Raw genomic sequence first — 19,302 nt, forward strand, 5'->3', positions numbered from 1 at the left:
CTGTTTGCTTTATTTTCTGCTGATTTGCTTAAAACAGCGGTTGCTGCTGTGAATGTTTAATTTAAGAGCTCATGTTCCCCTCTGTATGATACGTAGTGGTTGGGAGCATGGCTTGAATGGAAGGGGGGGTGGGGGGATGTTGCAGTGGTTGGACTGGGATAAATGTGGGGAGCTTGTGCAGACCCCAAAGTCTCTGAACGCAGTCATTAAAATGGCTTCTCGGTTTGGAGATTATAAAGCCTGCTCTGCACTCTGGGCTCATTGAAGATACTCCCCTGTCTACTTGGAGCATCCATTATGTATGAGTTTTTACAAATTTCAGCTGACATTTTTATCAGTTGTGGATGTCAGTTTCTGATTTGGCTACACTGGGTGTGTCTGTGCTCACCTTGACAAGATGAGAATACCGGTTAAATTCATCTGCTTGTGTTACAAAGTAAGAATTCAGTGCAGGTTTCCTATTACTTTTATGTGTGCATACTTTACATTTTTTGTTTTCCCAATCAAAAGGAAATATGTGAAGGGTTGATATTCACACAGTGACCTAGAAGATGGTGACACAATTTAGGATTTCTTACATTTTACATTGAATTCTGTTTTTAATGTAAAATTGTTTCTCCTGGTGCCAAAATACCAGTCTCTGCAGCTTTATGTAGCTTGTACTTTTTCAGATTTTTTTTTTTTAGCCTTGTAAGACAACAGTGATTACCATAATAAAAAAATGTGTGTGTACACCAGTGATCAGCCCTAGTCTAGCAAGAAGACTAGAGACCACTATCATAAATTTTTGTTTTGAGGGGAGTTATATTTGGAAGTTCAGAAATTTTTTACTGTTTTCAGTAGAACCCTCGTTAGATACAGATAATTCATGTTCTTTGTTTACTTGCTGTGCTCTTTGACCACTCCTGATCTTGCAATGAAAGTTATTGCTTTTTCTGTAAACCTTTTTCAATCACAGGTTTTTATGCTTGCATTTTATTTTCCATTGGCATTGTTTTTAACATTCACATATACACACAGCCTCCAAGCAGCTCCACCACTGCAGGAGGTTTTTTTTTAATGTTTTAATAAGGGCACCTTCACAGCATAGTGTTCATCTGTGCCTTTACCTTCCCACTCATTTTATAGCTAATAGGGTGTTCATGGTTGGCGGATATGTTGTACACTATTGCCCTGGCTTTAGAAAAAGTATGTGAGTTAAATTGATTTTAAAGTGACTTTCTGACATAAGGATGTATATATTACTCACCAGTGGTAGTGATCTTCCTGCCAGTTAGTGGCTCACCACACAAACATGAAAAGTATTACAAACAGCAGCTAACTGCAACATTTTGGTTGACAGTGAGAGAAAAACATATATATGTTGCGTGTATCCAAATGCATGTTTTCATTGTTCTCAAACATTTTAGTATTTCAAATTCAGGATAAAAATATAAAAATAAATTATATAGAAGACTATCAGATAGCTACATGTATACATAAGGTCTAAATTAGAAGTGAGACAGGCAGAATGACCAGATCATATTTATCTTGTTTAATAAGTTTGCCTCTAAATGCTTAGTTTTAAAAGCCTGTGCCAAAATAAGGGAGAAGGAATAGATGCTGTGGTGTAGTTAGAGGATCTGAAGAATTTGAGATGGAAGCTTTAAACTGAATAGAAAGGCCAGTTATTGATTTGGGAGTTTAGTCAGAGTGAAACAATGACCTAGTCATTGCTGTAAAGAGGGAAAACACAGGAAGCATAGACTGACATTTAGGACTGGTCATAGTCTTGTGGTGTGGATTGCAGCTGCCTCTGCAACCAGGGCCAGGCATTATAATAATAATGAACAGGGGTGTGGGCTCAAACATGTATACTAAAACCTCCCTGTTAGCCACCCTAAAACACAGAATCCTGATAATGAAATGCGTACTTCACTAATGATTTACTACAGGTACAAGTAGTGACTCAGTGAAGTGGATTTGGTCTTGTAAGCACCACCCTGACAAACCCAGAGAGCCAGGTGATGGGAGGCAGCCCTTCCCTTTTTTAGAGTCCTTACAAACAGAAGGAAACTGGACCATATCCCACCAGTTCTTAGATCACTACACTGGCTTCCCGTTAGTCAAAGGATAGATTTTAAAATCTTATTGCTAGATAATAAAGCACTAAATGGTTGTGGACCAAAATATATTCAAGATGTATTAGTTCCCTATGAGGTTTCCAGACCCCTCAGATCATCTGGGACAGGTCTACTGTGAGTTCCCAGAACCAGAACAAAAGTGAAGCAGCATTCAGTCACTATGCTCCTCACTTGTGGAACAAACTTCCTGAACACCTGAGGTCTGCTCAAACTGTCAGCTCATTCAAATCAGGACTGAAAACACTGTTGTTTACTGCTGCCTTCAAATAATTGTTCATCCTTGTTTTCTTAAATTTATTTTTATTTTAATTTTTATTTTAACAATTATTTTAATTTAATTTATTTGATTTCAATTTATTTTATGTTAAATGTCTTTGTTTTTAAATGCTCTTTTCCATACTTTTAATGTAATTACATGCCTTGTAAAGCACTTTGAATTGCGTAGTGTATGAATGGTGCTATACAAATAAATTTGCCTCGCCTTGCCTTGCATTTACACTTACATCTCCTGGTCTCTCTATAAGATAGACACAGCTCCAAAGAAATGTTAAGTGGATGTTCGCTAAAGATCTTCTCGGAGGCCCGCCCACTCTCCTTTTTCAAGTCTGTGCTGTTAATTTATTACAGTGTTATAACTGCCTTTGGCAAAAGACCCAGCCTCTTAAGAGTCCTCAGTAGCTTCTAGAAACTGTTGCTGTCCCAAGAGAATGACAGCAGACTAAATAATCAGTTTCCCATCACAGTGACAGTCCGAGAGCAGCTGTTTGCATCTGAAGGCCTGCCAGCAATTGTCTGTGGCACTCTGAAAAATAGAAGGATAGAAAGAGGGCATGGAGAAAAGGAAAGATGAAAGGAAAGTTCCTTTTTACTTGATTCAGTCCTCTTAAATGTTTTAATATTGATCTCACCAATAGACCTTCAGATACATGTGAAGAGACACATGCACAAGCCATTTTATCAGTCTGTGGATTCGGCCACATTAGCACCGATACACACTTACACACACTAAACTAAAGGTGAATTCTTATCTTAGTTATACGTATAGAAAGCAATACACTCAAGGATATAGACTATTTGATTTATAATATGAATGTAATGATTTGTTTTGGAGCATTTATGTTGCACTTTGCTGAAAACAAAGGAAACAAAGCATAGCAATGTAAATATGTCAAAGACAATTTGGAAGTAGAGATGGTTCAGTAAAAAGAGTTGCTCATGCACGTGGAATAAGTTGCACAGGGCCTTGATTCAGTCTTCAATACAAACAGTGCTGGCCAAATCAGTTGCTGCCTCTGCTTGACACTGGTCATGCAGTTTAGCTTCGGTAATATAGACATCACTGTTTGCACAAAAGGCATCTGTGGCTGTAGATAGCCATGTGGATCCTTATATAATTGTATGTGTATGTGTGTGTGTGTGTGTGTGTGCGTGCGTGCGTGTGTGTGTGCGCGCGTGTGTGTGTGTGTGTGTGTGTGTGTGTGGTTGTGATTGATGATGGTCCTGTTCTATGTTGGTTTCTCAGCTCTCCAGCAGTAGGTCACAGCTCAAGGCTGCTGGTGGTCCTGTGAGATTAAAAATGTTCTGGTTTTATGTGATGGGATCCGGGGCCACCACCTTGTCCCAGTTCATGCTGTTAGGTATACATTTTACAGCATGTCTATCAATTTTAGAATAACTGAACACATACAGACTTCAGAAAGTGTTATGACCCTTTCACCTTTTCATATTTTGCTTTCTAAAAGAGCAAACAGAGACAGTTTGTAATGTTAATGTTAATGTTGAGTCTTTAATGCAAAAAATATGAATAAAGACATTAATGTGTGAGTATATTCAGAAACCATTGTCTGGATTCCATCTTTTTTTTCCACAATACAGTGCTGCTATGATGATTTGTCACTGACAGTTGTACAATAAAGTTTTTCTAAATGTAAGTTTTAGCTTGCTGATTTCTCACTACAAACCTTAATTTTTGTTGTTAATGAAGATGGTGCCAGCAAACCTTACAGGAAATTGTGCAACTTGAGCTATTGACAATAGAAGTTTGTATTCAGGACACAAACTGCTTTCCTTTTGTTGTTCTAAACACATGGCATAGGGTCACAAACTGAAACTTTCTTTGGAGTTAATACAGTAAACAAGCAATAACGCTGTGTAGGAGTCCTCATTCCTGTATAACATATTTAGTCTGCCAAAGCAACCTTAAGCTAAGGGTTCAAGGGACCAGTGGGGCCCACAGCCCAATGCGCCCAATTCATAGAATCTTCAGTTACGATATATAACCAACGTTATGTCTCATTGGTGCGCAGCCCTCTGGGCTATTGCTATGGGTCAAAGCGATAGACAGAAATGCTCTACGCCTCACTGGGCCCAGCCACCCAAATGCGAGTAATCGTCTGACCCGAAGCGAAGAAAGCACCAGGTGGGGATGCATAAGCACTGGTTTCATATAAAGCTGAAAACAGACGGATGCCTGTCCCGCATCCGTGCAACAAAACACGCCTCCCAGGCTTGCCAGCCTAATATGACTGGGAGGCTCCCAGGACAGCGTGAGAGAGGGATGAGCTTGCAACATCCCGCAAATAGTAACGCACAAAGGAACACGGGGCCCACGAGGCCGCCGCACAAATGTCAAACCGTGCAGGAAAGCCGTGGAGGATGACACTCCTCTAGTGGAGTGTGCACGGATGCCGACCGGAGGCTCCCTGCCCAATGCGGAGTAAGCCTGTGCAATGGTCTCACATAGCCAGTGAGACAACGTTCTGCAGAGGGGGGGGGGGAGTCCAGCGAACACTCTCTGTAGTGAGCAAAGAAGTTCTCAGAATGGCGTAACTAAGCTGTGCATTCTACATAACATACCAGAGTCCGCATCGGGCAGAGAAGATGCGAAGCAGCTTCTTCTGCGGACACGTGGGGAAAGGGGAAAGAAGCTCTTCAGCATGATCACTCTAGATCTGAAAGAATTAGTGATGCATTTAGCCATTTATGCAGGGTTAGGATGCAGAACTGCCGCACTGCGATCCTCCCTGATCTGAAGACACTGAGAATCCTGATCGAGCCAACAGATCGCTGACCCTCTGTGTGGAGGCTAACACCAGCAGAAGAGAGGTTTTTTCTGATAAAAAAGGGACCTGCTGTAAAGGCTCAAACAGAGCATCCGTGAGCACGCATAAAACCACAGCGAGGTCCCATTGCGGACCCAGGGGACGTGCGACAGCACGCTGCCTGCGCACTCCCCTCAGAAAATGCTTTGTGAGCGGTTGACTGAACACCGATCTGTCGCTGAACCCCTCATGGCATGAGGAAATAGCCGCAGTATATGTTTTAATGGTGCTAAAGGCCAAGTTTCTCTCCAGTAATAACTGGAGAAAAAACAGAATCGTGCAGAGAGAGCATGCAATGGAAGGAACACCATTCTCCGTGCACCATCTCTAAAATGTGGCCCATTTAGCCCCATACAACACTGTTGGACCAGGCCCGCACCCCTTGTATGGTGGCGATGATGCCGGCGGAAAGCCCCAAACTCTCTAAGCGGTTCCTCTCAGCAGCCAAACCCACAGGTGCTGCCCTATTACCGGAGGCCTAACTATCACGCCCCCTGCCTGCGACAGAGCATTCTCCCTCCATGGAATCTTCCAGGGGGAAGACGCCAGCATGCGTTGAAAGAAGGGGAAAACCATGATGCTCTGGGGCGGTCTGGAGCTATCAGAATCACTTGCAGAGCCTCCTCCTGAACCCTGGCCAGCAGCTGAGGGATCAGGGAGATCGGGGGAAATGCATAGAGAAGGTAACGGATCCATGGTCGATGAGCAAAGGCATCTACCTCCAGCAGAGAGTTGCCCTCCGCATGCAGAGAAAACCACAGGTCACACTGCGCGTTGTCGCGAGCTGCAAAAAGATCCACTGCGGCGTGTCTGAACCGTCTCCATATCTGAGCCACCAGGCTTGGATGGAGACGCTGGGCCAGCTCAGGAGGGAAGGGGAGCTTGTTGCACCTGTTAGTTGCATCTGATAATGCCCGGGAGCTCTTGTAATAGCTGAGCCAGAGGCGTAGAAGAAGCTGGCGTAGGCCGCTCACCATGGCCGGCAGAGGTGTAGAAGAAGCTGGCGTAGGCCGCTCAGCTAGCATGCTAGCGGCAGACATTTGCACTGGCTCCCCAAAGGGGAGAAGGTGGAGCGGGGAGACATCAAGTGGCATAGCAAGGCAGAGTCGGCTGAAAAAGTCTCTGGCGGAGTGACTCGAGGGGCAGCCGCTTGCAGAATGCAAAGTTCGCCCTTGGGGTGAGTGCTCTGCCGGCATGATCCGCTCCCATGCAGCCTACGCGGGGGGGGGGGGGGGGGGGGTGCAGCTCATCCCCAAAGATGTAGCTGGTACCACACTCACCGCAGATTCTGGTGACGCCGCAGTCTGCCGAAGTCATGTTGTTCTTGTTCTCAGTGCTTAGGCTGAAGAAAAACCACCGCCGTAAGGGAGCTGCGGACATGTGGACACTCGGTCCGGGCGAGGGGGGCCCAGACCTGGTGGGTGTAAATGAATTTCTCTTCAGTGCGCAGGCGCAAAGAGAGGATATGACCCATAGCGATAGCCCAGAGGGCTACTCCCAATTCACAGAATCTTGGGTTACGATACGTAACCAACGTTCATCCATGAAATCATTCTCTATACTGCTTATCTTGGAACATCCAGGGCTGTGGCGAGGCAGGAGGGAATATGACCCATAGCGATAGTCCAGAGGGCTGCGCACCAATGAGACAGAACACGACTACAAGCTTATAGTGCTACAAGTGTATTAAAGGCAGGGTAGGCAATCCTAAAAAAACAGTGAGAAGAGGATCACAGCAACTCTAATAGTTCATTCAGATGTAAGTTAGCTAACATTAATGGTGGGCTAATATACACATAACAGTTATGTTGGCTAATGTTAGAGATTTCAGGAAAATAACAAATCCACTCCAAACAAAACAAAACTGATAATTACCTGTCTGGCAAAAATGTAGCCACCATGGCATCACTTTTCAGCCGCTTTTGCTCTCTCAGTTGTGGTCATTGTTCAAAAGCCACATCAATATTAATTTGGGTTATAGTTCTTCCACTGTTAAAGAAGGAAATCACTTACCCTACCTTTAACAAAAAGAATAAGCAGTTGTCCAGTGACTAAAATGAATAATATTTTAATGACAATACCTGAAGGACTGTAATAGCATGTCGGGGTCAAACATTCCCACTGCAAAAATCTGCTATCAGGTCCTCAGACAATAAAAAATCACTTTTTGTAGCTACCAATTTCTCTTCCATTCTTATTTGAATCTATTGCTTCAACATTTTTATTGTTTGCTTTGAGGTTAAAATAAAAATGTAATTATTCTTTTGTTTTTTGTTTTATAGGAAAACATTCTTTTTACCTAGGACTGCAGCTGTTGTGACATTAGTGACATTCAGGTTGTCGTGTTATTACAGACACCTCAGACCTCTTTCTTTGTTGCACCCATAGAGCGCTCTTTTTGGCATTGTTGAAGCAAAGGTCAAGATTCCACATGCAGTCAAGCATTCACCTTCGCCACTTGGCTGAGGTCTAGCAAGATTAATTATTTGTGTCTTGTCTCCGTGTGTGCCAGGTTAATCTTTCTTACAATGGAGCCAAGCAAATACAGGAGAAACGTGTGTACCTGAAAGTGTGTGTTTGTGTGTGTGTTTTCAAAAGACATTGGTACAACCGTTTTAACAGGGCGACTCTGTTTGAATTAGATGTTCTAACCTCCCGCTTGCTAAATGGATTTCTGAAGTGGCTGTAGTTGGAGGCTTTCAATCGGATGCAACCTTGAGTCCTTTTTTATGTAAGCTCTGTAGGATTTAAGTGCCAGTATAACATGAGCACGACTGAATGCATGCTCCTCATTTTTTGAAATTGAAAAATCTCGAAAGGCTCTCCCCATTGTGCAGGCAATTAATGGAATGCTGGCAGCGAGGTTCAGGTGCTTAAAAGTTGTATTTTTTTCTCCCTCTCTCGCTCTCTTTTTAATGACTAATAAAGCATAATCATCATGGAAAAAAAACATCATAATGCTGTAGGCTTTCTCTTTATGCACAATGATGTATAATGCATGCTTTGAAATGAAACGGCAGCGGCCTTCGAACCATTCCATCTCCAAACCTTAGTGTATTTGTTTTGCATGCCACAGTAAGGCTCTTGCATAACAATAGTGAGTGTTCCCATTAACAATGCTTGCCTATTAATTTGATCTTTACATTTTTAAAATTTGTCCATCAGGCTGCCAAACAATGGGTCCCCCAGTCGCTGTTTGGTCTAAGTGATTAGAAAGTTGGCTAATTGCTTCTCTGAAGACTTGTGCTGTTTCTTTTTATCCTCCCGGTTTTACCTCTGTAGGCCTACCCCAGTGGATACACTCAGATAGCAGATAAATAAACCATTTTATTCATGAATACAATTACATTATATATACATAAGCTATGTGAAAAAAAAACAAGTGAAAGTCAATTTAATTAACTAAATTTAAAGGTTCAATGTGTAACATTTAGAGCAATTTCTTACCAGAAAGGGAACATATTATTCATAAATATATTGTCATTAGTGTGTAATCACTGCAAAATACGAACTATTGCATTTTCTTAATCTAAGACTGCACTTTTCAAATCTACGAAGGGAGCGGGTCTCCTTTCACAGAGGCAGCCATGTTGTACAAACATGTTTCTGCAGTAGCTCAGAATGGACAAACCACACACAAGCACTAGACAGGGATTGTTTTAAAAGTTCCATCCACTGTACACCTTCTGATAAAAACAAGGTAAAAAATGTGCAGAAATAACTTAAACTTAACTTAAATGCTATAAATTCTCAGTGTCAAGATCAAATTTATTTTACTTTTCCAGAACTGACCGAGCTACTGTACCAGCAGTAATTTCTAGACACTGACTCAGCAACAATATAAGGAGGTTTGGTGTTCATTGCATGCAAATTGATTTTATCCATCGTTGCCTTTAACTTCATGACCTACAATAACTGAGCCCATAATCAGAGTGCAGTCTTGCATTATTTACTGTGGGTTACCTAGAAAAAAGTTTTAATTATACTTAAATTAAGACTCCATATGCAGTAATGATGTCTCCACACATTATGTATTATAAAGTCACTGATTGGTGTGGTCGATTGTCTTCGCTGATTAATCCACCAAAGACCTGTTTTGCCACTATATGTGCTTTGCTCAGGCGTCTTGAGCCTTCAGGCCTCCATGAAACTGGAATGAATACCAAACTGACATATTCCAGTATTCACTTATACCTTTTCCTGCAATCTTGGAATGCTTCCAAAAGCTTTTGTTTTTTTTCTTTCTTTCTTTCTTTTGCCCTCAGTCTCTTTGTCTTTGACTTTGCTTTGACAATGCAGGGGAAATGTACAAGCGCATCTCAGTAAACACGAGTGATGTGGTTCCAGAGTTTAAAAGCTTCACATAACACTGGATGACACAACTTGGGGCTGTTTGTGTTACAGAAAGGAAAACTAGTTTAGAAACTGACAGCACTACTGTGTGTATGTGTGTGTGTGTGTGTGTGTGTGTGTGTGTGTGTGTGTGAAAACCTGTCTGTATGTGTGTTTATGTTGCTTTTGGCAAGTTATTCATTTGTGGGTTTTTTTTCCTTTTTTTGCTCTCTGTGTGGTTATCTTTTGAGTTGGTTGGTTTGGAGCTGATGTCCACCTTCAGGGATGCGCATAGCATGCATTTCTGAGTATTTTCACCTGAGGCTGCACTTGTTAGAGTCTGTGGATAAATGTATATACATTATTTATACAAATTCTGGCCGAGTGAAAGCAGGTTTAACACATTTACAGACAGGAGGCCAGGCACTGTAAGCCAAGCTCCAAGTCAGGATTGTGATGCTGTGCGCCAGGGATGAAGCTGGCTGCTTGCCTGGCTGTGACCAGCATCTTTAATGTTGCACCAGAGCACTGCTAACATTATCATCATGGCCTTAGCAGCTGAATGGTCCCTAATTTTATTTGCTTCATGAAAAACAAAACTGAAAAAGAACAGAAGACTGTCAAAAGTTAAGAATTTAATTGCATTTACAAAAGCCACTTGAAAAGCTGTTGACTACACTCAAAAAAATAACCTGCAATATGTTGCAGTTACAATATGGAAGAAGTTTGGCAAAACTGATTTAGGTGGACATTCTTTCCATAATTTTATTACGCTCATCCAACAGGTTATTTTTTTCTTTTGTATCATTTATGGATTCTGTATTTTTGACTGAAAATTATAAAAATGTATAAAAGTTATAGCCGCATAGTGTACATAATGGTTCACAGAAACAATGACAGGATTTTTTTCTAAATTGTCATTGTTTCTGTTTAGGGGTGTATACTACTATAATCACCATATTTAATGTAATGATGAAATAGACAATTTCTTTATTTGAGAAGCAATGTATGTATGGTTTTAAACACAATGTGAGAAGAAATGGATGTACCTGAGAGCTGCAGGGAGAGGCTGGTCATGAGTTACAGGGTGTGAGTTGCAGTGTGGGTTGTATAAAGGAAATATGGCTATGTGTGTAGTTTGACATCTGAGCAGACTTACTGAATGTCATGTCTTGAGTAATATTAAACAAAAAATAATAATAATGATCCTTCAATAGCTTGTGCGTATTTGTGCAAAACTAGTTTGCTAAAAAAAGTAAAAAAAAAAAGTAAAAGCCTTTAGATTATTCTACTACTTTGTGCCAAAAATCACTTTGTAATAACAGAAGTAGGTTTCAATAAATAATAGAGGCTGATTTTTGTATGAACACCAACATTTCCGCTGTTGAAGGTTGTGGGATGAGTGGAGTCAAAAGTTGAGACACGTGAAACAGAGCTGCTTTTTAAATTTTCATTGCTTTTGATACTAAATAGTTTTCAGTTGTAAGATATTAATTAAGACATACTATGTAATTATTGGGAATTATTTGCTCTTTCATCCATTCATGATTGAATATGATTTTGTTTCAAATATTGACACAAAAGCAGCTTGAGAACAAGGTTTTTTTTTTCAGATGCAAGCAGTATTCAGACAAGAGTCAAAAGTAGTAAAGGTCAGTGGGATACACTACAGTAAGACAGCTAGTAACATTAATCAGAAAAAAACTTACTGAATCACAAAGAAAATTTAAAAAAAAGAGGTAACCTGAAGAACTTTTTTTGAAGTCATTAAATTGGAATTTAACTACTTACATTTTTGAAGAGAACAGGATGGGATGTACCTACCAGTGTGTTGTGTCACCTTATTCATGTGATAATGCAGCATAAATAAGCATTGTTTGCCTAAAATGATGACTTGACACTCCCTATTTACCCATCTCCTTGTCCTATCCAGGATCCTCCCCCCTTTGAGGTAGATGCCTTGCCGACTGGTTGTAGTCTTCATGTTCCCATGGAGCTGGAGTTTGCAGCTTCCTGTTTCCCTCGCAGCCCTGCACCTCAGAAAAGCTACGGCCTCGTTTACGTAGACTGACCTGGCTGGTATGTTTTGATTTTAGTTTCATATTGTGATTACTTTTTTTTTTTCTTTTTACTATTAAAAACGTTTTGTTAATTTTCTGTCACCTACGTTAATTGTAGAAAGGGATAGTAGGTTTGTTTGCCTGACTATTACATTCCTTAATACTGGTTTGTTGGAAAAAATGTCAGGACTCATTCTGTATTTAACATTTACTTTAAGATGTGAAGAATAGCAATGTAAACTAAATTACCATTCTTTCTTGCATTTGGTAACTTTTTATGTTTTACATGTATTGTCTTCTATGGCTTTTCTTATTGTACATTTGTTTGTGAAAGTGTTATAAATATATATCCTGTAAATTGTGCAGTAGTACTGCAAGTAACAGGGCGTCCTTGTGACGTGTTAGTCTGAGATACATATTACAAAACTGCATCCCTGGTTCAATTCAGCAAGATACTTTTATCTGACATCGTCCCCCTCTCTCCTTCAATGTGACTGTACTGTTAAAAGTAGTCAATAAAGGCCAGAATGACATGGATATTAACAGCTGATTGCTATAATTGAGCATCTCATCTGATTTCTCAACACTGTCAATGTTCCAAAGAAGGCATGTGTTCAGAGATCAATCAAAAATGCAGCTACCCTTTGTCCTACCTGTTAGAAATCCCTACTGTGAACTAAAGGCCGGAGTAGCATGAAGAAAATCTGAATTAAATGTACCCTAGAGTTAGAATCCTCTATGCAGTTTATATCGTCTTGCCTCTACATGCCTCCATCAACAGGAACTGAATTGTTTCTCCATTGAATGTTTCTAAAATTTGCATATCTGTTGAGAATGAATCTCTTACGCTGCTATTATAATGTTACATGAGGGATGTTTGGATGTGTTTATAATGTCCCCTCAAAAAAATACACGTTAATGTGCAGAGGAAGAGAGAACCCACTGTTATAAGCATAATCATTATTTATTGAAATATGAGGAAAACATATGCCTCAGATGGGCACTCTCAGGACCAGGTAAAAATGTGATGGGGCAGTCAGAATGTCAGCAGAAGGTCAAAGGTCATAGACAAGCAAAAAGGATAGTAGTGTTTGTATATTGAGCATTGTGTATCCAGGTGTTGACAGTGTATATGAGCATGTGAATGCAGAAAGGTAACCATTGTTTGAGTCATTGTTAAAGCATGTATCCTGTATAAAACTCTGTTTCATTTCAGACCATTCCCTGTAACGTCTGATCACTGATATGACAGAAAACTGTTTCTTCCAGCTTTTAATAAAAGTTATCTCCAAACAAACTCATCTCGCAGGTGGAGCCGGACTTTATCAGTGTTATAAAAAAAATGCAGTGAAAAGAAGAACTAATGCAGAGATCGCATTAGTAATTGTATTGGCTCCATGTGGTATGGAGTTCACCTGTATGTATGTATGTTAAAGAAAGTCTGTATTTATGTAGAACGTCCCAGGCAGCTGCAGAGCCTAAACACAGAGAGAGAGGGATTGATAAAAGATTTTCTGATCAATTTATGAGAATATCAGAACTGACTTACCGGCATTGAGATTTCAGTGACTTTTCTGCACATTAAACATGACACTGAATGACTTTTGATCATTTTGTGATAGAATAAAATATCAAAAAGTAAACAAACACCACTGGTTTCGTGGGAGGCAAGTACTGGGACATTTTGGAAAAGATTGTAACGACTACTGTACATGAGAAGAGCTCCACATGAGAAAAAGCTGCAATGTAAGAAAAACTAAAAAAAAGAAGCCAGTTTTGTTCATTTTGGACACAATACTAGAAGTCACAGTTCACAGGAGGAAACGATGCAGTCTTTGGTATTAGAGCAAACTGGACAGAAAAATGACGCCGGTCAGCATTCAGCGAGAGAAACGTATGTGGCATAAACATCTTTCACACCTACGCACATAAATACAGTAATTATTTAAATGTACAGACTTGAATAAACACTTAAAAGACAAAAAAAATGTGGTGTACTGTTTTTTTTTTAAAGCCCATTATTTTTTGCTCCAGACCTGCAGCTGAGGACTACTTATGAAAACAAAACAGGAACATGCTACAGTAAACAAATTTATTCTGGCGCAGACACCTCATGTCATGTAACACAAAGATGGAAACCCAGAGATGCAATAAATTATCTTCATTATTAAGCTTAACCAGTGACATACTGTACATCAAGGTAAAAGCACTGTAAAAAAGGTCTACAAAAAAAGATTCAAAGTGAAATGGAAGCCTTATACAGCAATGCTTAAGAAACAAATATTTGAATGGCAGCAAACAGAGAAATGAATTTTTTAAAGTGTAATTCCGTTTTGATTTTAGTGTCTCACGACATAATTTAATTACTGCTCAAATAAAAAATAAAACACTGTACACACATCAAAAAAAAGCAAACCAGAGGGATTTTTTTGTTTTTCATTTAGTTGATTTCAATTTTTTAGGAAATCATTGCTTTGCAATTTATGCTTCATCACAGTTCTCTCCCATATGACCACATGAATGTAAACACCTGTTGAATCATTCTTTTTAAATCTTTTTTTTTTTTTTTTTTACAACATTAATACTTTATATATATATTTGTACATATTTTCATTCACATCTGCACGGTTAGCTAGCATGGTAATGAAATAAGGCAAGACTCACATAACTGTGACATCACAAATCTTTTTTTTTTTTCTCTTATAATACTGATTATTAAGATTTTCGTCATTTCCTTCTGTTCTGCAGCGGGCTTTGGTCTTTCCGGACAGAGGCAGGGTTGATCATTTTCTGTCTTCAGAATCACACTTTGTTTTGTTCCAGTTTTAATGAAAGATGACAAGGGAAGGTGTTTTTGCAGGAAAAAGGACTATAAATACAATTGTTTCAGCTGACATTAATTGAATTTATTTATTTATTTAACACTGGTCTTTCTGAGGTACATAGTTTAAGATGTTTTGGGGAGATGGAATAAGAAAGGGGGAACCACACGGTGACCATGAGGAGCATATGACTTCCATTACAAGAGAAAAAAAAAACATCTTATTTTTTCTTATTGGCCTATCTATTGTTTTGTTCATTAAAGAATGCTTTAGACCTTTTCTTTCAAACAGTTCTCCCTTTTCAGTTGGATCCAGCTGCCATGGCAGGCATCATGTTTGAGTTCAAAAAACGGATGCGATGATAGTTAAGAGTCTTAGGCCCAGTAGATGGCCTGTCCTTTTGTCTTTACAGTACCAATGACAGCTAATAGCTGGCTTTACAGAAAACACGGCAGAGGACCACTCACCAAAATCCGACACCGCTCTAGTCAAAAAGTTGTCTGATCAGTTGTCCACTTTCTTTCTCAACACAAAAAGTATCTCAGTGTTACCAGCAGTAAAACACTCAATGCTTATTAGTTCTTTGAGACACAGGCTTGGCGGTCTGTACTCATGCAGACAATTAGTTAACATCTTGTTGTATCAAATGCAGTGTTTCAAGTGTTTTCTTTCTTTTTTCCTTTAAATATTGTCTTTTCTTGTGTGGTTGAGGAGAAGTGGCTCTTTTTCAGATTTTTTTTTAAATTTTTTTTTTTTTTTTTTTTTTTTTTTTTAGAATAAAGAGATCCATATGATCTTTTTCTGCACATTATCGGTCTCTGTGCATGTATGTTAGTCCAAGTCTGTCTGTGCTTCAGGTTTAATTTGAAAACCAAAATGAGTTCAGTATAAACCCCAAGTTGCCAGCACTCTCTGCTTTCCATCTTCCAGGTCATCTCACAGTCAAGTCCAAGCTGGACGTTCAATTTGGTGAAAACATTTTATTTGGAGGTTTTGGACTGCAACAAAACTCTCAAGATGTCCACACGGATGACATATGGGTAGCGCAGTCCCCTTCTAAGCTCTCTTGGCATGTAGCATTTCAATGAGCAGGTTGTTGCAGGGTACATCGCCGTTCAGATGCTTGTAGTAAAGGTACTCTTCGGCCTGTAGGCTGATGGCTCGGATCTCGGGCAGCCGGAGGAGCAGCTGGCCAAACTTGTCTGTTTGCTGTGGGTAGTTACACATAACGTAGTCCAGCAGTGCTGCATTGACCTGCTCCTGGACGCTTTCTACCAGGTGGAAGTTTTCCAGGTTCTTGACATCTACAGAAGAAATGAAGGGAAAAGTAAGATAAGTTGGAGAATGTGGAGAAACATGATGGTAGTTGAATGAAAGGCCTAAACAGTGGGGCAAACAGATGCCCTCAGTTCTCACACAAGATTTTTGGTTTGCTCTCTTTTTTTTTTGTTTAAAGATTTTCTGGGGGCGACCCTTATTATTAATTAGACATGGAACTGAAACATAACATTGCAATTGGAAGGTAAAACTAGTCCATCACTAGAGAAGTGAAGCAACAGTTAGTGCAGCTGCATTTAATTTGCCACTGTCTATTGGGCCTGCTAGTGGCAGATGACAACATGTTGAAGGGTTTAACACCAGCTATGTTGTTAACTTAACCACTACTGTAGCTAACAAACCAAAGATCATCACGTTAAGTCTTAATGTCATGACAAATTACAAGGATATTATAATAAAGCATACACTAGAATTTAATAGAAGGCTCCTTTATGGTATCACAGTATTAGTCATGTCACAGAAAGTAATTACCAGTAGTATTCTCATTTATCAGGGGACAGTATTACAAGTTGACTGTGGCTCATTTTACTTAAAAGAGGACTTCAAAATGCATCACATGGTGAAATATCCCTCCCTCTGCTTTCCTTTCTCTTGTCTCTTGAGACTGAGAAGGAATCAGGTAAAGGCAAAAAAGGTTCTCCCTCCTGAGAGACTCATTCCCCAGGAGGCCATAAATTATGTAGGGCAGAGTTACAGTCATATTAGTGCCAGACTTGCTCCTTAACCTAATGTGCTCACCGTACTTTTTTATCATAACAAAACAGAATGTGATGTTATACTTACTGAAAAACTCTTTAGATAATGTTTTTTAAAGCATCAGCCTCATAAAAGACAGTGACGACTTGGCATTTTTATTGGGAGTACAATAAAAATGCAGGAATTCATCCTGTTGCAAAGTCTGTTTTTCACTATTAATTTCTTGCACAAAATAGATTTTGCATCTTTCCCCAGTCCTAGCTATCTGTGCAGCTATAAGCACTATCCTTGACAATAATAAGCTCACTGGGGATTTGTGCAGATTATTGCAAGACAAGACAAAATTTGCTAAATGGATAATGGCGTAGCAGAGCGCTGTGTGCACTTGTCATGATTATGAAGTGCAGGGCTGAAGAATATTTAATCAGATTGAAGCTGTGTATGTGTGTGTGTGCGTGTATGTGTGATCATTTATTAATCTGTTTGACCCCAGGTCAACAGTGGGCTAATGTGAAATGACAGAGGCCCTGTGTCTGACACATTCGAACCAGGACACAGGCACACACACGTTTCCCACTGAATTTCTTACACGGCTGCTAATCTATGGAAATACACATAATATTTATTTCTCTCTTAAATAGTGTAACCACTGCCCCCCTCCGCCCACCACCATCACCACCACCACCACCACCACACACATACAGTCTTTGACACACACAAGCACCCCATCCACCTACCCTATTAGGAGAAAGGAGGGGGAGATAAATCAGCAGCTAATGAGGTCTAGAGAATGAGAAGCAGGTCCTTCAAGGCACTTCCATCCATGATGCACTCTACCATGCTATTACAATCTGTATGTCTGTGTGTTGTTGTGTGTCATGTGCGAGCTGCTGTGTAGCGTGTGTATGCTCACCCTGACCTCTAGGTGACACGGTGGTGGTGGTGGTGGTGGTGGTGGTGGTGGTGCAGGTAAATAAGGCCAAAAACAAGGGCAGAAAAAAGGGGAGGGGGTGTGGCCTCTGACAAAGGAACGCCTCCAAGAGGCATTCATATAGCCTTATAATACATAAGCTAACCTAGACATCCTGCACGGGTCAACAAGGAAAAAAATCCTTTCATCTCTTCAGGCATGAAAATAGTGCAGAACAGTTTTGTGTGCATTAATGAAGTTATTATCAAGGTATCATCTCTATCAGTGTCTACAAAAGATCCTGCTGACCTAAGAGGAGTCAGACCTAAAGTGTGTGTCATCATAGTAGAGTCATCAAATATCCAGTGTCCAAACTTTAATTAAAATTATAGAACATAAACTAATTCCTCAGAATAAAATACACAAGCATATACACACACCCTGATCCTTAATAATATTTTACTTTATGGAATAAAATATTTATTTATATCTGGTAGAATTTCTGCTGTAAAGTAATAGTCTTGTTGACACCCACACTGTCCAAACATAATTAGTATAGTGAATATAAAAATATAAATATAAATAGGAATAATCTTAAGTCTGGAACTGTTTTATTATCATGTAATATTAATAAAGACAAGTAGTTTCTGCAGCAGAGACATTGTTGATACCAAATATCTTTTGCTGATTCAGAATCAATTCAGGGATGTTAGAGCCTTTTCTCATTTTGATTTGGTTAAATCTGAAAAAATATGGCAAAGTGAGCTCAGATCACAGCATAAACATGTGAGTTGTTGCAGTGGTTTCTCACAAAGATTTGTCTGTGTTTGTGTGCCGATGGAGGGGAGCTTGATGGGTGCATTTGTGGATGTTGGGGGCTAAACTACAGAGAATTAGTACCCAATGTCTCTGTCAAGCTAATTAGTGGAAAGTGAGGCAAAAAGACAGCATTTTAATTGCTAATTATTACCAGAGTCCCTTTTGAAAAAATAATGAATCGGGGGGTCCCAAAAAAGCAAAAAATAAATGAATAAGATAAAATAAATAAATAAATAAATAAAAAGCACAAGTGACAATAGTTTGATATCCATTCCCTTTTGTGTAAAAGCTAGTATGTAAACCCAGGAAACAAACCCAAGTTGAGATTTTTTTTTTTTTCTAAATCTCGTTGCTTATCAAATCAGACAAGTTAACTGATTCTAATTTCCTGATCAGCTGAGTTCATGACAGGAATGAGTTAGAGGGGGAAAGAAACAATAAACAACTGATCAATGATTCCTAGACAATGTCAGGTGGGAGTATTAAGTGTGCTAAGCGCTGTCTCCTCTTCCTTCACTGCCCCCACCCCACCCACCTCCTCAGCCTCTCTCTCTCTCCATCTCATTGTTCAGTCACTGTGGGACTAATTATCAACTTTTTTTTTCACGTAAAACAGCCGCAATTCATTGCAGCATCGCGTCCGAATACTCAACTGGAAACCCTCAGGTCCCACAGAATACATTGTTTCATTTGATGGGCGATCATGCTGAAGCCAGCGACCTAATCGCGCGCACACACACACACACACACACACACACACACACACACACACACACACACACACACACACACACACACGCACGCACGCACACACGCACTCATGCATGCACACATATACACACACACACACACACACACACACAAAGATCCAGATTAATTCTCTCTCTTACAGAATCCCTGAAATCACTGTTGTGCTTATTAATTAGAATAGATCTGCTCTGTGCTCTGAGTGTGTCTGTGTGCTTGCATGTGTTTTCACACTGCCCCTTGCAATCAACCTGCTCCAGGGACCTACACACATAGCAGTTAAAGCTACTGCACCTTCACTTATACAAATACTCACTTCATTATTTTCACTCAACTTAGTGATTCCTCACAGAA

At 39.9% G+C, this 19,302-nt stretch overlaps 2 protein-coding genes across 6 annotated transcripts in view; one reads left to right on the forward strand and one right to left on the reverse strand.

The window, feature by feature from the left end:
• Positions 1 to 13,528, forward strand: part of LOC113139889 (adhesion G-protein coupled receptor D2) — an 82,598-nt gene extending 69,070 nt beyond the window's left edge. For both annotated transcript variants that reach the window (XM_026323508.2, XM_026323510.2), the window contains one exon: positions 11,490 to 13,528. In XM_026323508.2, coding sequence (XP_026179293.1) covers positions 11,490 to 11,627 — 138 coding nt within the window. In that variant the 3' untranslated portion in view covers positions 11,628 to 13,528. The remainder of the gene's footprint in view (positions 1 to 11,489) is intronic.
• A 520-nt stretch (positions 13,529 to 14,048) lies between these two features.
• nr5a2 (nuclear receptor subfamily 5, group A, member 2) overlaps positions 14,049 to 19,302 on the reverse strand; it is a 64,621-nt gene continuing 59,367 nt past the window's right edge. For 3 of the 4 annotated variants that reach the window (XM_026323513.2, XM_026323512.1, XM_026323514.1), the window contains one exon: positions 15,495 to 15,742. In XM_026323513.2, coding sequence (XP_026179298.1) covers positions 15,495 to 15,742 — 248 coding nt within the window. Of the gene's footprint in view, positions 15,743 to 19,302 lie in introns of all 4 variants that reach the window. The other variant, XM_026323511.2, reaches the window with a different exon arrangement.

The sequence above is a fragment of the Mastacembelus armatus genome, chromosome 4 (genome assembly GCF_900324485.2).
Source record: "Mastacembelus armatus chromosome 4, fMasArm1.2, whole genome shotgun sequence".
NCBI classification, from domain to species: domain Eukaryota; kingdom Metazoa; phylum Chordata; class Actinopteri; order Synbranchiformes; family Mastacembelidae; genus Mastacembelus; species Mastacembelus armatus.